General features: G+C 41.4%; 1 protein-coding gene across 1 annotated transcript in view; it reads right to left on the bottom strand.

Annotated features, from left to right (window-relative positions):
- ANKRD10 (ankyrin repeat domain 10) overlaps nucleotides 1-14,747 on the bottom strand; it is a 35,282-nt gene extending 20,535 nt beyond the window's left edge. The window contains exons 1-3 of the mRNA XM_081327493.1: nucleotides 14,436-14,747; nucleotides 6,342-6,494; nucleotides 605-696 (exon numbers count right to left, since the gene is read on the bottom strand). Coding sequence (XP_081183619.1) covers nucleotides 605-696; nucleotides 6,342-6,494; nucleotides 14,436-14,636 — 446 coding nt within the window. The 5' untranslated portion in view covers nucleotides 14,637-14,747. The remainder of the gene's footprint in view (nucleotides 1-604; nucleotides 697-6,341; nucleotides 6,495-14,435) is intronic.
- Nucleotides 14,748-14,972: the final 225 nt, after the last annotated feature.

Here is a 14,972-nt window from a genome sequence, read left to right as displayed (position 1 = left end):
AGTATGTTGTCATTGAGATTTTCTGAGTATTTTGCAGGGCATAACACCTTTAAAGAAAAAGTTAAAGAACAAAACTACAAAAAACTACTAAACATGCATGCCTGAAATTCCATTTTGGCAAATATCTAGATCAGGCATGTCAAAATTGCGACATCATGTGTCGTCGCATGATGTATTGCGACTTTTTCCCCATTGCCAGCAATAAGGTGGGTGGGGTTTTGGCGTGACGCATCCAGCCTGCGGGCCATCAGTTTGACATGCCTGATCTAGATGGTCTGTCTTTTTTACAGTTATGTTATTAAAATAATTCATCTAAAATACAATAAACTGTATTAACTAATACATACGTTTTCTATATGACAGACACTGTTATTACTTTACGCACACTTACACAGGAATTCGAGTTACCTCAATGAGTAAATGTGCACTGCAAGTGCTGAAGGATATTATAAATATGTAGCACTTGCGTAGTTCAACATGTCTTAACTGAAATAATTTCTATGTTGTCCACTGTTCTGGATTTCTTTGTTAATACCTGAATCCACTGTTCTATGTTAGTTAACTAGACATACAACTACTGAAAATATCCCCCAACATTACTTACTCTCTTTGAGCTCCATGAGCCACAAGGGCATTTATGCATTCCATACTACCAGATCGGGCTGCTTTGTGAATAGGAGTTTCACCAACATAATCCTGTAGCAAAAACATAGCAAATTAACTTAAACTACATATGACTTCAATGAAGGCTTCTTGGATTAAAGATAATAGAAATGTCATCTGGATAATATCACCTAACAAAGAGAAAGATGAATAATTAACTGTACTATGGTTCAAAATTGTATAAAATTATCTGGCTAGGACAAGCAGAATCAAGATGAATTGCCAGATTTGCTAATATGTTCCATTAATTTATATTCTGCCTTGCTAATTAACATTGAAGGGAAAAATACAAAATAAAAGATAAAAGTAATGTTTAAATTATACATACTAAACTATTAATATTTAAAAGTCTGATTAAAAGTATTATTTTAAGTGCTTTAATAAATGTGCAAAGATAATACCCAAATAAGTACATTCTAAAACTTAATTCAAAAGGCTTTGATAAAATGTATCAAATAATTCCCATCTCACAATGATTTTGTTCCTACCATGTTTCCCCGAAAGGCCCCTCCCCAGAAAATAAGCCCCAGCTTGATTTTCAGGGGTGGGCCTAATATAAGCCCCCAAAAGTAAGCCCTAGTTTGGGGGGGGGGGCAGGGTGTGTGTGAAGCTGCCCTACGTGCCCCACACCTGCTTACCTTGTCAGTAGGACTGCCACAGCCAGGCCTCCCACGCCTTGACACTTGTCAAGCCGTGTGGCTCGTCATGTCAGTACCGCCGCATGAGGCAGGAGGTTGCATAGCGCTTCCGGCCATTGCTGTTGCTTGCAGCAGGACGCCATGTGGCACTTCGCACCCTTTCCTTGCCACGAGTGGTGGAAAGGGTCCGAAACACCATGCGGTGTCCTGCTGCGAATGATGGCAATGGCCTGAAGAGCCGCTCGGCTTCTTGCCGTGAGCGGCAGAAAGGGCCCGAAGTGCCATGCGGCATCCTGCCACAAGCGACAGCAACGGTGTGAAACACCACGTGGCGTCCTGCTGTAAGCAACAACAGCCCGAAGGACTGTGCAACCTCCTGCTGCCAGCAGCGGCACTGGTGTGATGAGCCACACGGCTTGACAAGTGTCAGAGCGTGGGAGGCCTGGCTGCGGCAGTCCTACTGGTAAGGTAAGCGGATGTAGGGCCCATGGGGCAGCTTCACCCCCCCTACCCCTTAGAGCAGCAATGGCGCAATGCGCCACATGGCGTCCAGCCGCAAGTGGCCACTGAAGTCAAACAGCAGCGCAACAGGTGTCGGGGTGTGGGAGGCCTGGCTATAGTGGTCCTGAGGTAAGACAACCCCCCCCCAAAATAAGACCCAGTGCCTATTTTGGAGGCAAAAAAATTATAAGACCGGGTCTTATTTTCAGGAAAACACAGTAGTATATTCTTCCTGAATGGCAGACCACACCTTTTTATACTGTGAATTTTGTTAGTTATCTGGCCTATTTTAAAGCCTAAATCAAAAAGGGATACTTCTGAATATGTGAAAAATATATGCTTGCAGGTCAATATTTTAAAGATTAGAGTAGCTACATTTTTTACCTATGGCCACAAAAACAATGCCTTAGTAACAAATCAATGAATTGGGGTTTGGGGTCTATTAAGTAGTGTTAAAAATATTATCCATTGTCAAGTTTATATTAAATTTGTAACTTTCTTTTGGGCCTTTTGGCTACAAATAAAATTGAACTGAATGATCTTAAACTTGGGAGACAATTTCTTTTGGGTATGCCAACAAATGAGTAGGTAAAAGCAGTTATTTTTTGAAAAGCCTTTCTTACAGAACCTAATATTAGCAGATTCATAATAGGAGAAACAGTCCCTCTAAGAGCAGAATCTATACTATTTATTGGTTCAAAAGTTAACATGAGAATCTTATGTTGTATTCAGAAGGCAATTATCAGGCATCCTACCATCTTGATACCCTACAACTAGCAAATGAGCTACCATGTTTTATTTAAAGATACTGGAAGCTTCCAGATACTTTTCATGGATAGCCCTACTTTTCACAACTAACTTGCAACTGTTTTCTTTGAAAAGGAGACATGTCCTACTGACATGGGAACACTGATTATTTCCCTTAATCACAGTCAGATAGAACCCAGTTGACTTGACTAATCAAGAGACAACTCAACATTATCACTAACAAATAAAGGGAGAGAGGTTCCCAAGAATACTCTGACATACAAAGCACTTGTAGTATATAGGCACTCAATTTTAATCAGTTCATATCTGAAAGAACACAGAGTAATCTCTCTGTCACAAAGTGTTACATAGGATACAAGGTCTAGAATATGTCTCCTGTATAGGTGAGATCATGTGGTGGCAGATATCAAATCACAAACTCAGTGTAGAAATGAAATCTTCTAAGACATGACATCATTGTCCTAGCTGATGCAGAAAGCAAGTTTGTTAAGACAGATAATACATGAAAAATATCCTTATGGGATGCCAACTATGATAATTTTCAAAACTGAATAATAGATATTGAATCAAAACAACAAAATGAAAATAATTTAATCTGCCTTCATTCCTTTTCTCTATCTTCTACATCCTAGTTACACAGTTGGAAACAGAATCTCTGCAACACCTGCTAAATAGGTATGTTTATTCAGAATTGTTTTGGGTGACGGATGTTCTAACAGTGGGATATTTAAGCTGGTGGACCACATTCATTGCCACGTACTTTACTGATTAAAATAGCAGTGTGAAAGAGAACAATCATCAACCTGATTTTCTCTCTTGAAATCTCTTATCACAGTCCTTGACTTGTCACAGGCCAGAATGAATACTTTTATGGCCTTTGTAAAATGTTGTGTCATGTCACACAAATAAAATTATGTACCCACATTTTGGATGCTTGGCAACTGCTTACCTTTATGACTGGATGCAGCATCCCGGAGTCATAAGACGAAAGAGATGGTGCTAGACTTCTGGAGAAAAAAGGAGGAACCTGCCCCACTTTACATCGGGGAGGACTGTGTGGAGAGAGTTTCCTCCTTTAAATTTTTGGGAGTCTACCTCTGTGAAGATCTGACCTGGAAAGTTAATACAACCCAGGTGGCTAGAAAGGCCCAACAGAGGCTTCACTTTCTCAGGGTCTTGCAGAAGAACAGGGTAGAACAACAGCTAATGACCCTCTTTTACCGGTCTACTATAGAGCGCGTCCTCTCGTATGGTATTGTGGTTTGGTATGCTGGTCTGACAGCCACGGATAGGAGAGTATTACAGAGGGTGGTAAGTACATCACAAGACATTGTGGGCTGTCCCCTGACACCACTGGATATCGCCAGGGCTCGTTGCCTTGGAAGAGTGAGGAAAATTCTCAGGGATGACTCACACCCTGGACGATATCTCTTTACTCTCCTACCATCGGGTAGGAGATATAGGAGTATAGCCAGCCGCACCAACTGGCTGAAAAACAGCTTTTATCTGTGGGCTGTTAGGCTTTTGAATGAGAAATAACTTTTGTGAACTTTTTTGAATTTTATGCAGAATTGACTTGGGAGGCCGGTGTGTGATGTAGTTGGTTCACATGGCGTAGTAAGATGGAGGGTTTGTTGTCACTGTGTGTTGGGGGGTGGGAGCACAAAGGGAGGCTCAGCTAATCTCAATGTACACATAGTTGTACTTTGACAATAAAGGTTCATTTCATATGACCACAACATACAATTCTTTTTACTAGTTTCAATTAGATATTCAATATTGCTAAGCACATTGATTTGTGCTTTAGATTGTAAGTCGCCCTGAGTCTTCGGAGAAGGACGGGATATAAATGGGATTAAAAAATAAAAAATAAAAAAGATGTCCATTTGGAAGAATGAGTTTGCACTTACGACCATAGCATTAGTTTAATGATCACCACAAAAAATGTTGTAAAAACAGTTACATGGGTTTGTCAATTTACAACAGAAAATCTGGTCCCAACTGCACTCATAGCCTGGGATTACCTGTATCAGTTCAAAGATAATTCCCAAGTCACTGCATTGTTATGAGCCTTGGTGGAGCAGTGGGTTAATGCCTCCTTAAGTAACACCAGCTGCCTGCAATTAGTGCAGGTTCGAGTCCCACCAGGCTCAAGGTTGACTCAGCCTTCCATCCTTCTGAGGTAGGTAAAATGAGGACCCAGATTGTTGGGGGCAATAAGTTGACTTTGTAATAATGCCGCTTGGGGGGGGGCGAAAGCCCTAATAAGCAGGCATATACATAGAATGAAGGCTATTCCTAAGCACATTGATTTGTGCTTTAAATTGTAAGCCGCCCTGAGTCTTCGGAGAAGGGCGGGATATAAATGGGATTAAAATAAAATAAATAAATAAATCTCATAATACCTTAAATTTTGGATCTTGGCTATGACCTGAAGCCTACTCCTGATTTGCCAAGGCCATACCATTTGTATTTAATTGAAGTAACCTTAAACTAAGAAGAATTCATCTGCAAAACTCCAAAACCCTTTAAAAATCAGGCAGTTTAATCAAGTTGCATTTCTATTATAATTTTAGCTAGATTTCAAAAACTTTACTGTAATTCAGCAAGAGATCTACCAAATAATTCTGTTAGGCTGTCATAAATATGCAGCAGTTTACATGGACCCAAAAACTCTAGGTATCATTCAGATGCCCACAGGGAAGGGATGAGTATTGTTACAGCTATGTTTCAGAAAATATTACAAGGAAACATATCTGGGAGGCTATTCCCATGGATCATCATTCGTCATTATCCAGCATCCTTTACATTTTTTTTATCTTATTCCTGGATGACGTTTTCTAGAACATGGGTGTCAAACTTACCGTCATGTGACATGTTGTGACATATCACAGCTTTTTTTTTGCATTGCTGGAGCTGGGGTGGGCGCGGCCTCTGTATAATGCAACTCGCCTTCCAGCAGATGAAAAAATTATCAACAAATCTCATAAAATACCATCTAAAATAAGCTGTAATTCTAAGAAGCCTCAGGGCCTACTTTTAAATTCTAGAGTATAAATACAATGATTACCATTCAGTGATACATCTGAGCACTCTGGGTTTGAATGGAAAACATCTTTATATGTAATGCAGCAGACTTTTACTGTCTATTTCAGATGCATGAAATGATTTGATAAATACAGTAAAATTAAAACGTTAAGTCAATACATTTGTTCAACTGAACCTTTTATTGCTTACAACAGAGTATATTCCAATATTTAAGATTTAGTTTTACTCTGAACTAATTGTATTTTTGTTTTTCAACTAATGTTTTCAAATATATTCAGGGTATTATGTGAGTTACATGAAATATATATTAAAAGGACAAAATATTTTTCTGCAGAATGTAAAGAGAGAATGGTTGAAGATGAGTGCATGTTCTGCATCTTTGTTTGTGAACTGTGCTAAAAGAAGCTTCCACTCATATTTCAACAATCCTTTTGTTCACTGACCTATATAATGATTCAATCAGTACAGAGACTACTTTCTAATTGAATATAGTAACTTCCATAAGACACAGCAACTCTCAATGGGCATGTCTTATTCCAAAACTGAGAACATGCAAAAGAGGGACACAGAATGCAAATCCTCATCTCGAACATGCCTCGGAATCTGTAAGCATCCAATGATTGCATGAAAGGAACTATATCCAAAAGCAATAATAGAACTTCTTGAATTAGCATTGGCTCACAATTTTAGAATAACATTTAGAATGTGAAAAAATATTGATACCTGCTTGTTTATGTTGGCCCCTGATTGAATTAACCAGTTGAGACAATGAGGATGTCCTCCAAAAGCAGCAATATGGGCTGGAGTTTGCGCAAAACGTGTTGTATAGGTATTTACAGTCGCCCCAGCTCTCACTAACTGCATTAGGCATTCCAGCTAAAAAGGAAAGAAAAAAATGATGTTTCAGCATACGTTAACTTCATATCACATATATCAGTCTTAGCTGTTATATTTTATAGCCAACACTTATACACAAAGCCTTTCTATATGATATTTGGATAAAATAAGTCTCTTTCTTTTTGTCCCTTTGAGTCAGGATTGACTCCTGGAAATGGTTTGCCACTGCCTCCTTCCTAGGGCAGATAGAGAGCAACCAGCCCAAAGTCACCCAGCTGGTTTCTTGTCCAAGGGGGTATTAGAACTCAAGTCCCGGCTTCCGGTTCCGGAATTTCAGTGCTCCCAGACGTGTGAGGGATTTGCTCCTCATGTCGCCTGGATTTCATTGGGGGGGGGAGGCCTGTAAAGGGGTTGAAAGTCGCACTGGAGGGGCGATGAGTGGGGAACGATGAGTGGGGAAGAGGTCTCTCCAGTCGGTGGTAGAAGGGCGGCGGCCCTCCCGTTGGTTTGGAGCTACTCTCCGAACCGAAGAAGAAAGGATTGGCCACTCCCATGGCCCATCATTTAGCCATTTCCTGCCGAAGCCAAAAGCACAACAAAGCACTTGAAAACTGGGTGAGAATTGCCTTCTTGTTTTCTTAATTGTCTACGTTCCCTGTCAAAAGCTTCTTGAATTTGTTTCCCCCCTCCCTGCGAGGAGGGAAGGGATTTTTTTTCCCCTCACCCTCCTCAAGAGCAGCCTTTGTCTACACTGGGAGAGAAAAGAAACAGCCTTCTACTAAATTAAACTGATTTACTGGACTGCTTTTCTACTTTTGGCCCAAAGTTCCTATATTTACAGAAATGGACTATTCTACCTATTAGTCTAAAAAGGGGACAAAAAAAGAAATAAATAAAAAGATACTGTCTTTTGAAGTACTCTGAGGATATTTAATGAGTACTATTGGCAAACAAGCTTGCTTACATTTTAGACTGACCTTGGCATTAAGATAAAAACCTGAAACAGCTGGAGATGAATTTGGCTTAGACTTGTGGAGGTGGACTCTTACTGATTTTTGTTTGAAAAATAGCTTCCACTAAGGACTATTTATAATTATTACAAAATGGAGAAGGATCAGCCACAAACCTTGCTTAATTATAATCTCATACTTGAAACAATCTATAGAGTCACTGAGATGTCTATCTCCAGATTTAATAATTTACATGCCAACCTTAAAAGTCACAAATTGAAACCCAGACTGCAACTAAAGAATTTACACTTCAGAATATAATAAAATTGGAAGATATTACTATTGAGATAGAGGAATATAAGCAACAACTATCTAAAGTACCGACAACTTTAAAAGTACAAGGAACTATCACTATGGCAAATAACCTTAAGGACCAACAACATACTATGGGAAAACGTAATGTGCAAGATAGCGATGTTAACATAGAGGACGTGGAAGATCAACAAAGACACTTTCCTGAAAGCCTGGATAGCCAAGCATTACCGGTAATTACAAAATTGGATAAGACTCTCTATTTAAAGCAGATGAACCCAGACGGAAGAGGAATCCAGACCGAACTGAAGACAAAGTTTTTAGAGCAAATACAGAGACTAGAACTAACAGGGCAACAACATAATGATTACAAATGGTTTGGGTTTTGTGGACCATTCAAATAATATGTATTGGAGCGAAGAGAGACCTATCTGGCAATTCAAAGGCCTTGGTCTGGAAACCTGATTGGCAAAAAAACAAAAGCCCGAATTAGATTTAAAAAGTGAGTTCTTACAGAACCATTAAAGGTTATCCTTTTAGTAATCAGTGATCTATCAGGATCTAAAATAGAAAATGTTTATGAGATAGAACTAGAATGTGTTTATGTATTTATTAGGCTTATTTTAGACATTATAATTTGTGCACTGACATAATGGAAATTTGGTTTATAGATCCCACGTTTGATGTTAAAAAAGTTTGATTATTCTATTCAAGAATTAAGAATTAGCTAAAATTTAAAACAGAATCTGGTTGTGTATAAATAGTTCTAGATTGATAAACATAGGCTGTGGTCCTGTCAGTAACATGTGATTTATTAGGATGTGAAACAGACAATGTTTATTAGGTAGAACATAGCTACTCAGCCACTGTGTACATGTTAGATGCTATAATTTTTGATGTAATGAAATAAGGGAAATTTGGGTTGTGAGTATTATTTGGGATGCTAAAGGCTAAATTTGAATAATGTAATTAAAATTATAATTAGGTAAACTTTAATAACAGGACATAGATATATCTCAATGAAATTGAACTGACAAATTTTTCAACTGACCATGCTATTTCTAGAAATTTATTAGTTTAAACTGCTTGTATGAAATGTTAAGGGAAATTGAGAAGGATGTTTTGATAATGTAACCTGAATTATGTACTGAAAACTCTGTTACTGAATCTCTGATTACCCAGTCATCATGATGCTTTCTAAATATGTAGATTTTAACTGAAAAACCAATACAACTTTTTTTTTTTTTAAAAAAAGAACTCAAGTCCCCAATTTCTAACCTTATGCCATGATCACTCTATCAAACTGGTGTTTTACAACAGTATGACTCTGGTTTTACAGCTCTGGCTTCCTAGATGTTCTATAGTTTATAAATTTTACACAATATAATGTGAGCAATTTGGGATGTACCTGGGTTTTCCTGACACTTGTGACATACTGGCCGTTGTACATCAGAATACATGACATGAATATGATTAGTCTATGTCTACTGTGTCTTTGTAAAAGCCAATACACGAAAATCTTGATCAAAGGTATGATAATCCTAGAAGTCATTATCTGTGGACATTCTAGTAATGTCCACTGTCATATGGAAGCTACTCAGATCCTACGTAAACTTCTTATTGTACATTACAATGAAGGCGTTTTAAGCACCCATATGTCAACACCAGAGTACAATCCTCTCTTATAACCAATATTTTCTTTTCTATGTCTCTCCCACATCTTCAAGATTACCATATTTTGCACTTCTAAGACTAAACTGTACAGAACACCTGAATTCTAAAGCACCTCTGGCATTCCCACTCTGGTAAGCTCTAACATGCTTAGACAGGATTATAACTCCCTACCCCCAAAGGAACAAGCTTGTGATTCAAGAATGCTCCTGGACTCGTAGCTTCCACCTGAAGTGAAGGCTGCGGCCTCAGGGACCTTTGCTCAGCTTCTGGCACACTAATTATGGTCACCTGAACCAGAAGACTTTGGTGACCCATATCCTCATGTTCTTGCAATTGGACTAAACCCAGCATTTTGAAAATGCTACAGAAACTATGAATGACACAAAATGTAAAAGCTGAACTACTGGATGATGGACTCTATACAGGAGTCTGAAGAAAGCTGTTGGGGAAGAAGCAGTTCTTTGGTGTAAAACAGGCAGCCCACCCCAGATTGTGGGAAGGAAATGTTTTAAAGTTACTTTCTTAATTGTCTTACTTTACCTAAGAAATCAATCTTACAATTTTCAACATTGTTTTTGATGTTGACTAGTATGGTATTAGATACCTTCCTTATACCGGTATGTAGTTCTTACAGATACATAGCCCTGTACTATTATTGTAGAATATCTATTTTACAGTCACTACACTATCAAACTTTTGAACCTATTTCAGAGTTCTGATCATTATCTATAAAGATCTACCTGATATGCCATTAAATTATCTTAGGGCCAGCATGTCCCACAGGCAGTAATACAGATGGCTTGTTTAAGAACCCGCTTCTTCTTCTCCATCCCCAATGATGAAGGAATCTGGGTCAGAGGGTAATCTGCTTGCTGGTAAACCTCACATTGTGGAACATGCTGCCTGGTCACTTACTCCTGGTTTTTTAAAAAATCACCCATGACTCCTGTCCTTTTAGCTAGGTTTTTGATGATTTTAAAAGACACTTAGACAGATGTTAAATCATATTTATTTATTTGTTGTTGCTAGTTGCGAAGTCGTGTCTGACCCATTGCGATCCCACGGATGACATTCCTCCAGGCCTTCCTGTCCTCTACCATCTTCTGGAGTCCATTTAAGCTCACGCCTACTGCTTCAGTGACTCCATCCAGCCACCTCATTCTCTCTTGTCCCCTTCTTCTCGTCCTCAACCTTTCCCAGCATTAGTCCTTCCTTCTCATTAGGTGGCCAAAGTACCGTATATACTTGAGTATAAGCCGAATTTTTCAGCCCACTTTTTGGGCTGAAAAATTCCACTTCGGCTTATACTCCAGTCAACAAAAAAACTTAGCGAGGACTTGTGCGCGGCCGAGGCTTTGGTGCTTCCGGGATCGCGCGCACCTCTCCCAAGCCACCGCCGTCCGAGACCTGCCGAAGTTTGGGGAGGTTTGGGGAGGTGCGCGCGCACCTCCCCAAACGTCGGCAGGTCTCCGTTCCTCCTGCCGACGTTTGGGGAGGTTTGGGCACCTCCCCAAACCTCCCCAGGTCTCCGTTCCTCCGCGCAGACCTGCCGACGTTTGGGGAGGTTTGGGCGCCTCCCCAAACGTCGGCAGGTCTCCGTTCCTCCTGCCGACGTTTGGGGAGGTTTGGGCGCCTCCCCAAACCTCCCCAGGTCTCCGTTCCTCCGCGCAGACCTGCCGACGTTTGGGGAGGTTTGGGCGCCTCCCCAAACCTCCCCAAACGTCGGCAGGTCTCCGTTCCTCCTGCTGACGTTTGGGGAGGTTTGGGCGCCTCCCCAAACCTCCCCAGGTCTCCGTTCCTCCGCGCAGACCTGCCGACGTTTGGGGAGGTTTGGGCGCCTCCCCAAACCTCCCCAAACGTCGGCAGGTCTCCGTTCCTCCTGCCGACGTTTGGGGAGGTTTGGGCGCCTCCCCAAACCTCCCCAGGTCTCCGTTCCTCCGCGCAGACCTGCCGACGTTTGGGGTGGTTTGGGCGCCTCCCCAAACCTCCCCAAACGTCGGCAGGTCTCCGTTCCTCCTGCCGACGTTTGGGGAGGTTTGGGCACCTCCCCAAACCTCCCCAGGTCTCCGTTCCTCCGCGCAGACCTGCCGACGTTTGGGCACCTCCCCAAACCTCCCCAAACGCCGGCAGGTCTCCGTTCCTCCTGCCGACGTTTGGGGAGGTTTGGGCGCCTCCCCAAACCTCCCCAGGTCTCCGTTCCTCCGCGCAGACCTGCCGACGTTTGGGGAGGTTTGGGCGCCTCCCCAAACCTCCCCAAACGTCGCGCAGACCTGCCAACATGGAGAAGTGATTAGAATTTAATTAAAACAGACAATATTATTAAATCAATTAAGCATTACATTCTATCATTCTTTTGGTGAAATAGATGAGATTCTAAAAAAATGTGTCACTGATCGAAGACTTCCTTAATTCCATCAAAGTTACTAATAATGCATCTTCAGACTGGGGTAGAAACAATAAGATTAATAGTATGGATAAGAACAATATCATTACAGAACTATATTTGAACAAACTGGACAAACTACAGAGCTAAATGCATTTATAAATCCATAATTTTTAAATATTTAATGAAATGTAAGTCAATTCAGAGCTTCTTTAGGTAATTGCATTTTGAAATAAAACTGTCTTTGTTATGCATTTAGGTTAAAGGATAAAATATGATTAAAATATTAATATTAGCTATTAACTATTAATAGCTATGCAAAACCTCATTCACTGTAACTCAAGATAAACGTCACCCAATGCCTGGTGCCCTATCAAGAACAAACAATGAGACATGCAGGGATGAAGAATAAGTGCTTCTGGAACATTCTTAACCTCCAACTCAACTTGGCTTCTCCAACTTATGTATAGATATATATCTGCCAAAGAGCAGATGAATATTTCATTCTTTTGGGCAACTAAAATAGGTTGACTATAATTCTGAAAGTAAGGTCAAATTCAGTACATCTGATTTCAGGAAAGGAAGCTAGAGTTCAATAGGGCATGTTTTGGGGGTGGGGGGGTTTTTGGGTAGGGGCTTTGGGTGAACATTGACTTCTAGCAACTAAAGAAGTCCCTGCTATTTTCTTGGCAAGATTTTCAGAAATGGTTTGCCCTTCCTTCTTCCTAGGACTGGGAGAGAACGAATGGCTCTAAATCACCCAGCTTGCTTTGTTCCAAACTGGCTCTCTTATAACTCAACAGTACCATCTGAAGAAATTGCTTTACAGATAGTCCTCAATTGATGATCACAATTGAGCCCAACATTTCTATTGTTAGGTGAGACATTTATTAAGTGAGTTTTGCCCCATTTTACAACCTTTCTTGCCACAATTGTTAAGCTAGTAACAGGTTTGTTAATGAATCTGGCTTCCTCATTTGACTCTGCTTGTCAGGAGGTTGCAAAAGGTGATTAATCATGTGACTCCAGGACACTGCAACCACCATAAATATGAACAAGTCACCAAGCACCTGAATTCTGATAATGTGAAAAAACGGTCATTAACTCGCTTTGTCCAGTGCTGTTGTAACTCTGGTCACTAAAGGAACTCTACCAAATAAACAATTTACGTAAAGGATCCTTGAATTAGTCTGCAGGAGTAAGCCTTGTATCTCATGAGGTAACCTCTGAAAATAAAAGAGAAAGCTGCTGTCTTAACAGTAAGAGGGGAGGAGTGCCCTAATCCCACAACCAAAACACTTCTTGGCTTTTATGACCTGTTTACATTGGCTATATTTGAGAAAGTCTGAAAATGTGGGGAACAAAAATTATTACTGAACACAAAAGTCAGTCACTGAGTAGCAATTATTAATAGTTTGGAGAAGGTGAGATCCACAAAGATGGTGGGCTTCATCATACATACAATCACGGGTGTTTGTGCTTGTCATTTTTACCTTTTGCATTTTTAAAAACATTTTACTGATTTGATCATAATTTTTTGAGCGTGTAAGCTGCCCAGAATGGTTGAAAGTCATGTAGTAGCAAGTTTAACATTACATTACTAGACAATCTGTGCCCCACTGGGTCATTTCAAAGGTATTTCCTTGCCAGATTCCTTAATGTCTTCAACGACAGAACTTTTAATGTACTGTCTTCACTGGAAAAGTGGGCCTGATGTAAGTGGTGGCACCATCTAGTTTAGAATTATTTACTGATTTACATTTGCCAGCCAAGAAGCTTCCTCAACCAAATGTATACCCAAAACGGTATCTTTTGACACCAGAGCGCTCGAACAACTTTAACAAACACTGGGCATGCTGTACAGGTAATCCCAAACACCAAAGATAATCACTGTCTGGAGAGGAAAATCGAGTTGGAAGGCATAACACTCTAGAAAGCAAACCACGTGGGAATGCTCCTACGGAGAGTATCAAATGAGGCAACCCATATAGGCAATATTTGTATGTATATGTTTGTCCCTTCAACATATGAAAAAAGTTAGAAAGAAAAAGGACAAGACCTGAGTGCTGCTTAACGTTTACGTGAAGATACCGTCAGAAAATCAGATACGGTAATTAATTCCTTATTCAGTCTTGAATTCCACCTCATTCCTTTTTTGCGACATTCCTTCCAAAATAACCATCTTGTGCAAAGTGAACTGCCATATGATCTTTAATCTTAAGTTTCCAAATCTGAATACAGGTATATTAAAGGAGTTAGCAACCCAACGCTCCCGCGCATGAAGAGGAAAAAGATGAGGGCATCTGCAACATGCGTCCAGCAAAGAGAACGTTCCCCTTCACCACTGGATCTGTTTTCTTGCTCCGAGAGTGTCCTTTTGCACCTGGAGAATTAGATGTCTTTATTTCCTCCTGCCGTTGGTAATTGCTGACAAAAACTATAAGCAGATCTCAGACAAGATGCGTGCATAGAATGGCGGCTGTACTCGCCCGTTTCTCCACCGCCCACACCAAGGCGGGAGATACCCTTTAAGATGGCGGCAGCGGTGCGCTTTCGCCCCCTCTGCTTTCGCCAAGCCCCGGAGGAGACCGCAGGCTCCCTTCCCCCGAACCATCCTGCGCGCCGAATTGCTTTGAACGCGACCCGGGTGGGCTCTCTCACCTTTCCGAAATGCGCGGCCCAGTGGATGGGCGTCCACCCGTAGAAGGAGTCCTCGGCTGCTAGGCTTTCCCGAGGCGCGCTCTGAAGCAGGGCGCACAAGGCGGGCAAGTCTCCGTCGCGGCAGGCACGGTGCAACGGAAAGCGGAGAGCGAGCAGCTCCTCGCTGGAGAAACCTGCGTCCGGGCTGGATCCCAGTGACATGGCGACTTCAAGCAACGCGCAGGCGAATAATCAAGGCACGGTCGGCAGCCGGAGCTTTAGTTGAGGAAGAAACCACCTTCCTTGCAGCGCAGCTAGTAAAGCCCCGACGATTCCACACCGCCCCAGCAGCCGAACACAAAGAAATCGAGGCGGGCTTGCAAGAACCCCGCCCCGGCGAGAGGCGGGACCATAAGCTCCTGTACCAAGCCTGAATTCCGGGTGCGACTCGGTGGGAGGAAGCAGGGTGGCATTCAGGCTGTAAGAACAGCTGCGTCCGACTGCCTTACTTTCTTATCCCTTGTTCCGGCCTTAAAACAACCTCCTCACTCTCAGAAG

This window comes from Vipera berus, assembly GCF_964194415.1.
Source record: "Vipera berus genome assembly, chromosome: 4".
In the NCBI taxonomy this organism is placed as follows: Eukaryota; Metazoa; Chordata; class Lepidosauria; order Squamata; family Viperidae; genus Vipera; species Vipera berus.
Note: the sequence above shows the minus strand (reverse complement) of the source record. Positions and strands in the feature narration are given on the sequence as shown.